The sequence below is a fragment of the Herpailurus yagouaroundi genome, unplaced genomic scaffold (genome assembly GCF_014898765.1).
Source record: "Herpailurus yagouaroundi ecotype Mexico unplaced genomic scaffold, PumYag 186, whole genome shotgun sequence".
NCBI lineage: Eukaryota > Metazoa > Chordata > Mammalia > Carnivora > Felidae > Herpailurus > Herpailurus yagouaroundi.
In genome coordinates this window covers 41339084-41354108 of record NW_024412417.1, presented here as the reverse complement: position 1 = coordinate 41354108, position 15025 = coordinate 41339084, and the positions used below count along the sequence as shown (strand labels likewise).

At 49.3% G+C, this 15025-nt stretch overlaps 1 protein-coding gene across 5 annotated transcripts in view; it reads left to right on the top strand.

The window, feature by feature from the left end:
- ZFAT (zinc finger and AT-hook domain containing) overlaps window positions 1-15025 on the top strand; it is a 351032-nt gene that overhangs the window by 257360 nt on the left and 78647 nt on the right. For all 5 annotated transcript variants that reach the window (XR_005796642.1, XM_040494478.1, XM_040494480.1 and 2 more), the window contains 2 exons: window positions 7322-7448; window positions 10101-10231. Coding sequence is in view for 4 of the 5 variants with exons in the window: in XM_040494478.1 (XP_040350412.1) it covers window positions 7322-7448; window positions 10101-10231 (258 nt within the window). In the remaining variant the exon portion in view is untranslated. The remainder of the gene's footprint in view (window positions 1-7321; window positions 7449-10100; window positions 10232-15025) is intronic.

Here is a 15025-nt window from a genome sequence, read left to right as displayed (position 1 = left end):
CCTGACATTTCCAGATGCACATGCCAGATGGAGCAGGCGTGGGCCCTTCTCAGAGGATGGGGTTTTCCGGTCGGGAAGCTAGGAAGTCTTTTCAAATCCCGTCTCCTGCCTGAGGGGTGAGACCTGGGCTGTGCGTGTAAATTCGTGCCCGGAGTTGCGTTTAGACCATTTTGTGAATGTCTGTGTTGGTGTCATTGGCACTTTCACTTCTGTGACTCACCAATCCAGAGTTTCAACTTTTGCACCTGAAAAAAGAGCGCAAGGCAAGGAGTATGTTGTGAGTCCTCACCAGGAGAACCAGGAAGGTCTCTATCTTCTGAATCTAGGCCCTACTGTCCTGTCCCTGAAGGCCTGTGCTCCCTCCCGCCATCTTTGTTTTACCCTCGGTGTTAGAACCAGTCACTGGCTGGAAACACATCTGTGTTCTCAAAGCCAGTAGCTCTCTTTTCAAGTACCAAGTGTCACGACCACGGACTTATTGCAGTCTCTCCCTAAGGCGGGGTTTCCCGATCTCAGCACTGCTGACATTATGATCTTCCACAGTATCATCATTTGTATATAGAGACTGTTCTGTGCATGTCGGGATGCTTGGTGGCATCATGGACCTCCACACACCAGATATCAGTGGCATCCCCCGTTTTGACAACCAAAAATGTCATGGACATTGTCAATGTCCCCGGAAGTCAAAGTCACCCCCACATGAGAACCACTAGTCAAAGGACTTTCTGGAGGACCATCAGAGTATCCAGGGGTTAAGAGTAAGGGCTTTGAAAAAAAAATCATACGTCATGACAATGTGTGAAACATACCAGAATGCAAGGGAACGATAGTTCGATAGGAGGGAATCTTTTAATATAATCCATCATAAAATAAAACTAGGGAGAAAAATGAAATGATTATCTTCACATATTCAGAAAAGGCACTTGACGAAATCAAGCCTCTGCTGATTAAAAATAGTCAATAAAGTACAATTGGATGGGTACATCCTTAAGACAAAAACAGTCTATACATGCATCTCAGTCCCAAAGCCGGTGTCTTCTTACTTGGTGAGGAAACACTGGAGGGTTTCTTGGTTGAATCGGGAAGAAGACAAGGATGTCCCAGAAGCTCTGGGACTTAGGTCACCAAGTCTTTAACGTCAGTTGGGATGCATCAGCCAGTGTGTTGGGCAAGACAAAGTAAATGGTGACATTAAGAATTGGAAGAGAAGAAGTCAAGTTATCTGTATCTGAAGATGACAGGATTCTGTTTTTGGAAAATCCAAAAGAGTGAATGAAAGACTACTGCACACAATAAGCATCAGATCGAACCATAAACATAAAATAATGAATAGCTTGCATGTAGAGAGAGGCAAGAGCAAAAAGATCTGAGATTTAAATGTAAAAACAGTGAGATTTTGGGGCGCCTGCATGGCTCAGTCGGTTAAGCGTCCGACGTCGGCTCAGGTCATGATCTCACGGTTTGTGAGTTCTAACCCTGCGTGGGGCTCTGTCCTGACAGCTCGGAGCCTGGAGCCTGCTTCCGATTCTGTGTCTCCCTCTCTCTCTGCCCCTCCCCTGCTCATGCTCTGTCTCTCTCTGTCTCTCAATAATAAATAAACGTTAACAAAAAAAAAAAATAAAAAGACGGTGATATTTTAGGAATACCGGAAGAAGAACCTGAGTGAATGAATTCATTTGTAAGTTCAGGGTGTGGAGGGCTTTCCTAACTATGCCTCAGAATCCAGATTCACTACAGGGAGAGATTAAGAACAATTGGCCACATGAAAAAATTTTAAAAAGACTTATGGAAAAGAACTCATGAACAAGGCAAAGAGACCGACAGATAACAACGAAAGAAAATATTTTCAATCATACCGTAGAAAAAGGATGAGTGCTTTTACATTATGAAATCTTTTTAAAAAATAGTGATCAACAACCCAGTAGGAAAATGGGCAAGAGATAAGAAAGGTTCATAGAAAAAGAAATGCAAATGACCTTCAATATCTGAAAATGTGATCAATCTCACACATAAGGCATGTTAATTAAAACTGGAACGGGACGCCTGGGCAGCTCAGTCGGTTAAGCGTCTGACTCTTGGTTTCGGCTCAGGTCATGATCTCACAGTTTGTGGGTTTGAGCTCTGCGTCGGGCTCTGTACTGACATCGTGGAACCTGCTTGGGATATTCTCTCTTTCCCTCCCTCTCTGTTCCTCCTGTGCTCGCTCTCTCGCGCTCTCTCTCTCAAAATAAATAACTTTTAAAAACTTAAAAAAAAAAAAAAAAACTGGAGAGAGAATTTCTTACCTATTAGAATCCAGAATTTGACATCCTGTCTGTTGGAGAGGCTGAGGGGAAAATGCACTCTCACGCATTGCTGGTGGGAATGCAAAATATTACTACCTCTACGGAGGGGAAATTAGCAATATCTAGTAAAATCACGTGTGCATTTCTTTATCCATTAACTAAACAATTCCACTGCTAGAAAACTACCCGAAAGTAATACTGACAAAAAAGAGAAAAGGTGTCTGTCTGCACAAGGTTGTTTATTGCAGTCCTGTTACACATCATAGGTCCAGATAAATGAATAGATTGCATGTGTTTGTATACACACCAACAGATAGATTCAGAGCCGATTCCAGACATGTGCCCACACACAGCTAGTTTACATACCTGTGCTCCTTAGAAGCCTTTTGTGCTGAGAGAGCCCAGAAGCAGTGGCACCCCGTGGCCGTGAGCACATGGGGACCTAGATCTTGGTTTCTAATAGGATTCTCCAATAAAATAGGATTCTCCAGGGTCCTTTGAAAAGTGGTTGATTCCAGGGCCGAGGCAGAAAATATGTAAGTTGATCCTAGAGTATTTTGTGGTCCTAGAAAGTAGCATCTTGCGTCTTTCCCAACCCCCCAGGAAGGTGGAGGCATGTCAAAGGACAAGAGACCACCAATGGCCAGAGTGGGAACAACTTGAATATCAAAGCAAACAATGGTAGCGTTGTGCTACAACCCAACAGATAAGATAATATCTGTGAGTCCATACTGATATAAATGGATGGTGGGGAAGGAGCACTTCTTCCACACGGGAGAATTCTGAACAATACATGCAGAGGGAATGAGGGAAGTAGAATTCCCCTTAGAACACTGCAGTAATCATTGCTGCAGACAAACCCATCCATGAATGCTACAACTAGTAGACACAATTTAAGGAAAAACACACTATCTACATAGCCTCAGAATCTCTGCCCCCAAGTATTTACTAGATCACAGAGGGAAAAGTAGTGTCTGCACAGTAGAGGCATCTGGCAGACCCGGGGCTAACCATGCACCCGGAAGTTGGCATCCTCAGGAGTCATGGTGACCTCGTGTGCCCCCGGATGTGATGATGAGAAGGACACTCATTCTTCAGAAAAGCCTCAGCCTCCATCCAATCATGAGCAACTGTCATGTATCCAAATGATGTTGCTGATGTGTATGGTCATACACCTGACCAGTACTCCTCAAAGTATCATGGCCACGAAAGACAAGGGGAGACTGGAGAGCTGTCACCAGTCGGAGGAGACTGTGATCCGGCACTGGGTCCTGGGATAGAACCAGGACACCAAGGAGAAAACTTGTAGAAAAACTGCCTGAAGTCTGCGGTTCATAGTATTTACCATACCAGTGTTACTTGTCGGCTTTGGTAATTGTCCTGTGGTTGTTTCAGATGTTAATGCGAGGGGAGGCTGGGGCAAAGGTGTATGGGAACTCTTCTGGAAGTCAAAAATAATTCAAAATAAAATAGTCAAAACAAAGAGGGGGATCTTTGGTGGAAGGGTAGGGACACACCAAGATGGAGAGGGTAAAGAAATCAGCCAGATTCCTCTTAGCACATCCACTTGTGCAGATTTGATTCTGAAACCGTGGATGTATTTTATATAATATTAAAAAAAAAATAACGTTTAAAAAATGCAGACCTTGGGGCGCCTGGGTGGCGCAGTCGGTTAGGCGGCCGACTTCAGCCAGGTCACGATCTCGCGGTCCGGGAGTTCGAGCCCCGCGTCGGGCTCTGGGCTGATGGCTCGGAGCCTGGAGCCTGTTTCCGATTCTGTGTGTCCCTCTCTCTCTGCCCCTCCCTCGTTCATGCTCTGTCTCTCTCTGTCCCCAAAAAAATAAATAAACGTTGAAAAAAAAAATTAAAAAAAAAAATGCAGACCTTAAACGTTGAGAGTAAAGGGAAATAAATGCTTCTAACTGTATATGAAAACAATGGCATAGCTACACAGAGGAACTATTCAGCAGTCTTTTAAGGTAGGAGTTTGCTCCTCCCTTGTGGGGCATAAGCTAAGGGGAAAGAGCTGCAGAAACACGTACTCTTTTCAATTATTTTGTTGTTGGGGGAGGGTTGATACTGTTACTCTGAGGTTTTTGCTAGTATTTAGTAACTACAGCGAAGCACATCCAGCGTATACTGATCCTGGGGCAGACGCTCAGGCACCTTATAGGATATTAGGGCATCAATTCTGTTTTGGTAAGTAAAGGCCAAGAGTCCAATTATTTTAACCATTTTCTGAACAAACTATACCTCAGCATAACCACACATTTGATGAGGAGAAGCTCCTATTTATAAATTTTCCAGCTAACAAACGAAGATTGACAAGATGACCATTTTGCAATCCTCTCGTGATGTCACGGATCTAGCAAGTGGCCGACCGCTGCCTACTGACATCACAGAAGCAGTAGAGACACCCAGGCATCACGTGTCTCCTACGGGAAGCGGACAACACAACCCTCGAAGCGTTCCTGCTCCAAAGGGAACCGGTATCCGATTGAGTTTCCACATCTGCCAACGGCCAGGAGACACGGTGGACAGAAGAGCACATTCAGGGATTCCATGGTGGTGTGGTCAGCGAAGTCCAGACCGTTGGAAAGTCTGGAGACAAATGGCCCGCTTCCCCCAACAGAATTATAAATGGTGGTGGCGGGGGGGGGGGCAGTTGGAACGGAGGGAGAACCTAGAAATTGAAGTCTTAGGAGACGTGTCAGTCAGTTCTAATCCACGGATTCAGTAACTCACATTTGGTTTGAAGAGTAAGTTTTAAGAAATGTGGCGACTGGGGAGGTGAGGACACGGCCTGGATGTGTGGTCATGTTAAGGACTTACCATTGGGTGTTGGAGTGTCCCAGTGGCGTTGTGCTTATGTCTTCAAAGAGTTTCGTGTTCCAGGGATACGTTCTAAAATATTTGTAGATAACATGCTGTGACCCCTGCGTTTGCTTCAAAATAATCCAGTTGAAGAGTGTGGAGTGTGTTGGCACAGAGGGGAGATAAGGCCGGTCGTGAATTGATGATCATTCACGTTGGGTGACATGTGCACGGAAGGCTCATCCCTCTGTTGTTGTGTATGTTTGAAATTTCCTGTGAGAACACGTAGGGTGTGTGTGCACTGCAGTCTGGCAGACGATGTTGAACTCTGGTGCCATCCCGTATAAATAAATGGCTGGACCGTGAACTGTTATTTACTTGATCTCAGTGGCCTCAGTGCCCTTATCCATGCAGTGAGGCTGGTAATACCCAGCAGGTCAAAAGGATTGAAAGACAAGATATTCAAAACGCTGAGGTCTGTATCTGGTCCCTGGGAGGCCCCCAGGGTTCGGCAGCTACTGTGGTTATTGGTGGGGGTGGTGGCATGTGTGGCCAACCTCCCATCCTCATCGAGGGGAGAATGTATAGTCCTCTGGTGTTTCAAGTTCATGCCGCAAGGATTTGCTCTCTGTTCATAGGGATCAGAATGCCATTTCTTGACCTAAAACCCATGTCTCCTGGTCAGTTAGTGCTTCCATAAGTACGTGTGGTCATGGCCCTCTGCTCCAAAGGCCGTGCTTCTTGCAGATGCCAACACGTGACGCAGAGCGTCGAATCCGACACAGGTCGTTGGCACAAAGCCACGTACTCGACTCCAGAAGCAAGACAGAAGAGCAGCCAAGAAGCCGGTCTCAGGTGCTGGGTTACCTGTGGGGTGACGAGCTGCCTATGCCACACTGGTCGGGTCCTCCCCACTTGTGGTTGGGACGCAGAACCCCCCTCCCCCCATGAGAAAGAAGCCATCGTGCGTGGGTCCTGTTTTTCACAGGCTAAGACGTTGCTTGGATCCAGCCATTGTCAGGCAACACGTGGCTTACCGGTAAAGGAAGTAGGCTTTTTTTATTTTGTTCATCTGTGCATTCAACACATATTTATTGGGTGTCTGCTACAGGTCAGGCTGGAAACCCTGACATGAACTTGGCCCCTTGCCTGGAAAGGAATAACCACCTGGCATTCTGAGCTGTATCAGTTACCACGAAGTGCTCACGGAGCATGGGAACTTCGGTTCCTATAAATTTTGTGCGAGGTCCTCCCTTTTGTTCTTTCTAGCTCACCCACACTCCCCACCTCTTCCAGAAAGAGAGCATTATTGATGCAGATTTCTTGTGGAAATTCTGTTCCTCCTCTTCTCTCCTTGGGGCACAAGGTACCTGTGAATGTCACTCCAGCCCCTCCCACCCTCGCGACTCCTGATTTTGCAGATACATTTCCCGTGGTCTGTTGTTTATCATATCCTTCATATGAAAATGAGAGTGGCCCGAATAGCCGAGGCTCCCTGAGCGCTGGGTGCCAGCACGTGTTACGGTGTTTCCCGCCCGCTTCCTTCCACCCGCAGCTCTGCTGTGCCCTCCTTCCGTCAGCCTGATGGCTCAAGGCCCCGGGCCCAGGCAGGTTCCGGCAGCCCTGACAGCAGTGGGAGGAGACAACGGCACGTACGAGACTCTCCGCGCATGTCTCATCTCTAAATACGAACAGCACACTCCGTTCCCTAAGGCAAGAGTGTGTACCAGGAAGCTTTCCACCAAAGCTGGTTTCACAGCGTCTTGGTGGGTCACCTGGGTGGCTCAGTCGGTTTAGCGTCTGACTTCTGTGCAGGTGGTGAGCTCACGGTTCATGATTTCGAGCCCTGCGTTGGACACTGTGCTGACAGCTCAGAGCCGGGAGCCTGCTTCGGATTCTGTGGTTCTCTCTTCCCTGTTCCTCCGCTGCTTGCTCGTTCTCTCTCTCTCTCTCTCTCTCTCTCTCTCAAGAATAAACAAACCTTAAATAAAACAAAATAAATAAAATGAAATAATAAAATCGTCTTGGTATTTGCAAGGAGAAGTTTCCTTTTTGGGAAGTGTGTTTTTATTGGAACAGCGGATTTCTCAGGGACGCCAGGTGCATGAGGTGCCACAGGGGCTCCTCGTGCGTATTGATTTGGTCTCAGTACGTTACCCTGGGGCTTGTGGGTAAGTAACAGGTGGCCTTCTGGATCACTCAGATGATCTGTTTTCGTTTAGCCAGCAACAGAAGCCCCCGAGGAGCCCTCCACCCAGTACGTGCACATCACAGAAGCCGAAGAGGACGTTCAGGGCACGCAGGCAGCCGTGGCGGCGCTCCAGGATCTGAGATACACTTCCGAGAGCGGTGAGAGCGCGCGCTCGGTCCCCTTGCGCACCTTCGAGCTGCCTTCCAGCTGGTCTGCAGCAGGCAGGCGGAGTGAGTGAATCTGTGAGGGAGCGGTGTCCGTGAATCGGTCCCCTTCAGCATCCTTGGCCCACCATTTGGACCGCAGGGGGCCCCGCCGTCAGACTGGGAGGCCTCCGCCCCCTGATAGGAGCCCAGGAAGCTCAGCAGAGGCAGAACTTGACGGCCGTGCGGCCAGGCCTCCGCACGTACGGTGAGAAGAGGGCTTTGCTGTAAGTGGCCGGCTGAGCCCTGGAGCTGGGCCTGCCATCTGGGTTTCTGTCCCATCCTTGGCTGCCTCGTGGGCCTGTCTCCCAGGGGGCTGGTTCCAGCTCCAGGGGCAGCAGCGGCCTCGCCAGGGCCGCCCTGCGGAGCTCCGAGCCCAGCACTGCCTGCTTCCCAGCCGCCTGAAAAGCCCTGAAGCAGGATTTCTGTGTCAACAGTCATCACTCTGAAATGCCAGATCAGTTTTAAGTTCAAACCACTCTGCCAGCCTGGTGGTGATTGAGGCATGAAGCTTAGAGATGTTTTCCTAGCGCCCTGTCTAGCACACAAACCCCAGTTAATGTGTAACCATAGCCCGATTTGCATTCGGAGGAAGGCATTAAGTAGAGGCAGGATGGGAAATTGCCATATTTTCCCAGTTCTTAAAGCCCTGAAGAGCAGGTTGTAGGAAGCCTGTGCGGAACACTCCTTGGGGCTGTTGCTTCGGGGCTGTGCTCACTGGGCCGCCGAGCTCGCGGGGACTCAGGAGACAGCGGACAGGGTGGCCCGGCCCTGGCTGATAAATGGGGCATCCAGAGCGGAGGCCCGGCCTGAACCTGTGCTTCCTTCCTTCGTGTTCGGTGACTTCAGCAGTTGTTCAAGCTCTGGCCTTGGCCTGTCTGTCGTCATCCCTGACGCATACACGCACGCGCGCACACACACACACACACACACACACACACACACACACATACCCCTTCTAAAGCCTCTCTGGGGTTTCTTCCTGGCACTTGGACTAAAGCTCAGACTTTGCACCCATGCAGCCAGGCTGGGCTGCTCTGGGTCCTGGTGCCCTGCCCTGTGTCGCCTGCCTCCTGTCTCTGTGCCTGCTGTCCTGCATGGGCTGTGCAGGCACGGCCTTCCTCTGTGCACCGCCCTGTGTGAACTCTGTTCCCTGCATGGTTTTTCTGGCCACCTGCCTGCACCTTCAGTGTTCAGATCATATGTCGCCTGCTCGGGACCTATGCGACGTTTCTGCTGTGTTCCCTGATTGCCTCCCAATACGCGACCAACATGGTGTGGTGATAATTTGCTTACAAATCTGTCTCAGGAGCCCGTGAGTCCCGGGAGGAGGGGAGAGAGTGTTAGATGGAGGCCGATTCCCTGCTGGGAGCCACGCTCCTGGTGACAGGCTTGATAAATGGTCACTGAGGGAGCAAGCGCATGAGGAATTAAACCTTACTCTAGCTCAGTAAGGTTTTCGGGTAAATGTTTTGTTTAGTCTTTGGATGTTCAGACTGGCTGGCTGCAAGGCACAGTTGACACATTTCCCTTAAGCAGAGAGTGTGTGTGCACGTGTATCTGTGTGTGTCTGTGCTGGTGTCTTTGCATGCACACGTGTGTGCGTGTGTGCGTGTGTGTGTGTGTGTGTGTGTGTGTGTGTGTGTGTGTGTGTAGGGGAACGCCAGGGTGGTGCAATGTGAATACATACAAGTCGCTAACGCTGTCATCGTCCCAGTCCCATGCCAGCGCCTGCCCTCCACATCGCACACATCACATTCCCCTCCTCCGTCTCTTACTGACGGACTCACATTGGGCCGTGGCCCAAGGAAAACGGGTCCGCGGGGATGCAGACGCGCGCGGAGACTTGGTAACATGATGCTAACACAGAGATCATGCGGTAATTTCCCTTTTAGTGAGTTAGCGATCAGGGTCAGAGTGCCGTGTTCAGAAGAGTCGCAGATGGCCAAGCAGATGGTGAGAGCAGGCAGGGTCTATACTCCGTAGCTGCCCTGATGGTACGGATTCCAATCTTCTGAGATGATTAAAATAGAACCCCAAGCTTAAACTGGTTTGGCATTCTGAAGCCCACCGGTTTCAATAATTGAGACATCCTTGGATGTTCTGTCCTAGCGTGTGTGATTTATTTGGCACGCTCTCTTGGCCACCTGCTGTGCGTGTGCTCACGGGACCCTGTTTGCGGTTTGCTGTGCGGGCTGGGACTTCTCAGGGGTCTGTTTGGAGAAGCAGGCTTGTGTCACCAAGTGTGGATTCAGAGCATCTGGGCTTCAGCTCTGGCTTTGGGCTGTGACTGACCCAGTGACCCCAGGCAAGTCTCCTGTCTTTCTTGTGCAGAGGTAACCAATCCACGAAATGTGGGTGTCTCATCACAATGTCATCTCCCCACAGGATCGTTTGGGGTTTTGAGATGTTCTTATAGAAAGTGCTTTAAAGCTATCAAGTACCACACGGATTATTCTGTTGTTAGAGCGAGCGATTGCTGAGAATCCATGCCTCCCCCGAAGAAGACACCACCCAAGAATGGCCTCTGTTAAGGTCTGGTTTTGCACTCAGTGCCCTCCAGTGCCACTGGGCTTAATGCTGTCCTGTTTGTTTCTTCCTTGTAAGGGGACCGACTTGACCCCACGGCTGTGAACATCCTCCAGCAGATCATCGAGCTGGGCACCGAGGCCCATGATGCCACCGCTGTGGCCTCAGTGGTTGCCATGGCTCCAGGGACAGTGACTGTCGTGAAACAGGTAAGGACCCTCCCCTGCCTCTTAAGTGTCATCCCCTCACACCGCCACATGCCCTCTCTCTCTCCTTCCCCGTGGGTTTTCAAGGCCTAATTTACCTACAGTGGGGTTTGGAAAGAGAGAGCTCAGTCTCACGCATTTCTTACTCTGCCTCCGATTATTATGGGCTCGTGTCTTCAGGAGCTCTGTGTGTGGAGGTATGTTTTAGGGGAGAGGAATAATACAGTTTTTAAAATTATGGAAACTTCATTTATTTCTCTTCAGAGAATCCCAGAGTGAAAATGAGCAGATGTGGACACACTTGGACACATCTGTCACGAAAAGCAGCCCTCGGTGCCAAAGGCACCAGCGAGTAGAATGAGTGGGGACCGTGGGGACAGGCAGAGAAGCCAGGAGGGCTTCCCCGTGGACGCCACGGACCACGGGCTGGCCGTATTAGATATGCAGCATCACCTGACCGATGGCTGAGCCAATGGGAAGGAAATCATCCGGTTTTGAATCACGGTGACTCTCCTTAATTGACAGTTAAACAGTTTGGCTCATTTCCACCCCCAGAGACCTTACCAGCTGTTAAAATGCAGTGTGTTTGGGAATTAGATCATCCTTTTGTTCTGTCTGTACCTATCTCTCTACTGCCTCTTGCTTTTTTTTACAAAAGATTTAGTCCAGCTTACCCAAGCACTTAAAAAAAGCAAAACAACAGTAAACACATCAGACTCGGGCAAAGTTCAAGTTCACGGAGTAAGGTGAAATGCACACTGTAGAGTTTTATGCAGTTAACTGTTACTGTAGCCGTTCGTTCAGGAGGTACTTCGTGAACACCCCCTCTCACTGGGCAGCATGCCTGGGGTTCCAGGAGAGAACCAGTGCCTGCCATCAACATGGTTACTCTCTCGTGGGAAAAAAGTAAGACACACATGAACGAGTGAGACACAAAGGGTGTCAGATGGCGAATAAGTGCGGAGGAGGAAAGTAAAAGGAGGAGGAGGCCTGTGGGCCCAGGAGTGTGCTTGGGGGCTATTTAGAAAGGACTGTCGGGTAGATTGCTGATGTTTGAGCAGAGCCCTGGGAGAGGCGTGTGTTATGGGAGGTATGCATGTTAGACTGTGAATTTGGTACTGAATCGTAGAAGGGTAAAGCGGGAAACAGGCAACACGAACTTCGTAGAAGGAGTGGGTTTTCTTGGCACAAATAAAGATGTTTCTTAGTGCGGCTCTGACATGAGGACCCGTGGGTGCCGTGCCCCCAGCAACCTCCCTTTGATACATGGGAAGTACGCTTCCCGAGCTGTCTCCACGCCGGTGCCCCCAAGTGTGCCCAGGCCACAATGCAAAGCATGAAACCCAGGTGACAGAATTCTCTGTGGAGTTAGTACGTTCTGGTTCGACTCCGGCTTTCCCGACCTGCAGACAAAACTCAGCATGTCTAGGTGAACGTGTGGACCGCGTATCCCAGAAACGCTCCTCGGTTGGTGTGGTTTCTCTCAACAAGATCCTGCACAGAAGTCGCGCAGTGGGATGTGGCGTTTCGGTCTGCAGGGCCCTGGCGCCGGTGGGTTGGGAACAGACCCGCACGCCTTGTTGCTAACCACTCTGTTAGCTTCCTTTTGTATTTACTAGGTCGCTGTCTTCCGACTGTCTTACTGTAGCTTTTCTGAAACTGGTTTTCCGCACCGTGACCTGTGGAGTCCTCAGCTGGGCCTGGCGCTTCAGGAAGGGTCTTGCCGGTTTCCCTGCCAAATTCTTTTGAGGATTATAGGAAGGTGCTCCCGACGGTGATTTGCCACTGCTCTGGGACGTGATGTATTGGGCGTCGCAGGCAGTGCAGGACACAGCTTAGATGTGCTTCAAGGTGTCAGGCTGCCAGCACCACATGGGATGAGGCAGATAAGCCTCCAGTCCGACCAGTGTAAACAGGTACAGTGTGTTTTGGTGGCAGAAAACAGTGGCATCCTTTAGAGAATCTTGTGGTTTTTTGGAAACTCAGGGCAAGGAGGAGCATCCGTGTCCTGCACAGTCTGGAGCAGCTGCATTTGGAAATGTTCCCCAAGAGTGTGTGTCCTCGTCACCATCCTGCCTGTCTGGCCTGGGACCTCGCTGGCTGGGGCTGTTGCTACTTAATGGGTGAAGGATGGACGGATGGACCGGTGAGCGGACAGCAAACACCCCCTCCTTTGGCAAAGGGGTTGCAGTGTGTTAAAGAATGCCCTCTGAACTCAGTTATCCTATCATTGAAATGTCGAGATGGCTGTTTTTATTAGAGAAATTGGTGTGATATTTTTCTTCTTTTCTGAAACTCTGGTCTAGGATTTTTCAGCAGAGGAATTACCTCTGCATGACGAGTATGCTTGCACCACCGCGGTGTGGACTCTGGCATACCTGTTGACATAAAATATTGCCCTTCCTTCCCCGTGCAGGGGACCTCGGTGCTGGGGATTTCGTCCTGCTGCAACCCAAAATAATAACACACGTAGTAGTTGCTCAGTAAATGTTTGTTAAGTGGGATGGAGGGAGCTCTGGTTTTCACCTTTTGAATTATATCCCGTAGAACAGTACTGGGAAGGAAAAAGCAAGATCACCTTGTCAGTAAAGTGCATGGCATGTGTTGCAGAAAAAAAGGTTTTCAAGTTGCTACTGGATAGCTTATTTTGAGATCTTTTTCAGCTTTCCAGCTTTATACATATCTTCCACAGGGCCAAAAACATTCCAGGTTGTGTGTGAATGGATTCTGGAGGTTTAAAAATCTCAAGATTTCTTTCCCACGTGAAAAAATAGTTATATGCTCTGTTCCTAATTTTATTTTTTCCCAGTTTATTAATGTTGATTGAAACGATGTTTTCTTTACAATTTTTTTTAACATTTATTTATTTTTGAGAGAGAGAGAGAGAGAGAGAGAGGCTGAAAGAGAGGGAGACACAGAATCTGAAGCAGGCTCCAGGCTCTGAGCTGTCAGCACAGACCCCGATGCGGGGCTCAAACCCACGAACTATGAGATCATGACCTGAGCCAAAGTTGGACACCTAACCGACCTAGCCACCCAGGCGCCCCAGAAAGGATCTTTTCTATATGAAAGTGAATCAGTGATCATTGAAAGTGGTTAATTTCCAGTCTTTTTGGGTTTTCAGTTTCTGGGTTGAAAATACCGGCAGGCTTGGTGGGTAGGCTGGGGGTATTGGAAGCAAAGAGCTAAGAAAAAATGGTTTCTTGGGTTGCTTTCTTCTTGTTCTTAAATGAGACATGGAAAAGACTTCGCCCATAATTCAGACCGTTTAAATTTTCAGTTGGACACAGAAACATGTCCTCAACGATTTCCTGTCACATCTTTTTTCTCAAGTGTCAGCATTAGAAACAGATTCGCGGGGATCGAGTGTCTCGAAGTGTTCAGGAGGACGAGTCCTTATGCGTACCGCACCAGCCGGGCCCGGGGAGACGCTCGAGAGCTTTTAGTGCAACTAATTGCATTTGTGAAGACCAGACAGCTTTCGATAAATAAATTGGTTTCTCCCCCCCCCCCCCCCCGCCTTTTGTTAAATCTTGATTTAGGGTTTTATGAGGAGGAAATTTATCTTTGATTAATAAAACTGCCTTCAGTAGATGAAGGGTGAGACCTGCCAGCACAGGAAATATTAGTATAAGCATCTCTGAGTCAGTCAGTTACTTAAAGAAAAAACAGATGCACCACCACCACCTCTGTGGCTCGCGGCTTAAATGCCCCTTTGCTGTTTTTCTGGATCAAAATGTATGTTCGAGACTGAAAGCTAACATTTTATGTACCGATGTACAGCATCCGCTTAGCAGACGGCCCATCTGCGGTGCACTCGTCACCGTGTGCGGCATCATGGTTCCCTCGCTCCTCTGGCTGCTGCTGCGACAAATGGCCCCCGAGTGAGTGGCTTCAGACTGCGCAAATGTATTACCGAATAATTCTGGATGTCAGAAGTCTAAGACGGATTTCACTGGGCCAGAATGAAGGCTTCGACAGCTGCGTTCCTCCTGGGAAGGATTCCCTCTCTTGCCTTCTCCAGCATCGAGAGGCCCCGGCATCCCCGACCTGAGGCTCCCTTCCTCCACCTACAGGGCCAGCAAGGGCAGAGCGAGCCTTCTCACACCCCATCGCTCCGGCCTCTGCTTTCTCGCCTCGTTGCTTTCGCTCAGTCAGGCCCTCCTGCCTCCGTCTCATAAGGACCCTCGTGATTACATTAGGTCCTCCCAGATAATCCGGGATAATCTCCCTATCTCAAGGCCCTTAACTTAATCACATCTGCAAAGTCCCCTTTGTCCTGCAAGGTAACATTCTTCAATTCTGGGGATTAGGGCATGGACCTCTTTGAGGTGGGGGCGCGTTAGTCTGTCTACCATGCTGGGTTCTGTGGTTAAGACAGGTCCTGCTCTCAAGAGGCAGATAAACCTGGCGAAGGAAATGATTCGCTCTTTTATTCAGCAAGCACCCCTGAGCTGCTTCGACCAGCCTGGTGCTGTTCTTGGCTGTTTCACTGAACAGAACAAACGAATGGTACGCTTGAGCTTACTTTCTTTCTTTCTTTCTTTTTTTTTTTTTAATTTATTTATTTTGGGTGGTAATGGAAACACAAGCGGGACAGGGGCAGAGAGAGAGAGAGAGGAAGAGAGAGAAGCCCAGCATGGAGCCCAGCGTGGGGCTCGAACTCCTGAACCGTAAGATCATGACCTGAGCTGAAACCAAGAGTCTGATGCTCAACCGACTGAACCCCGCCCCCCCCCAGGCACCCCGAGGAGCATACCTTCTAATTGAGGGAGATAGCTAATGTGTACATGTACG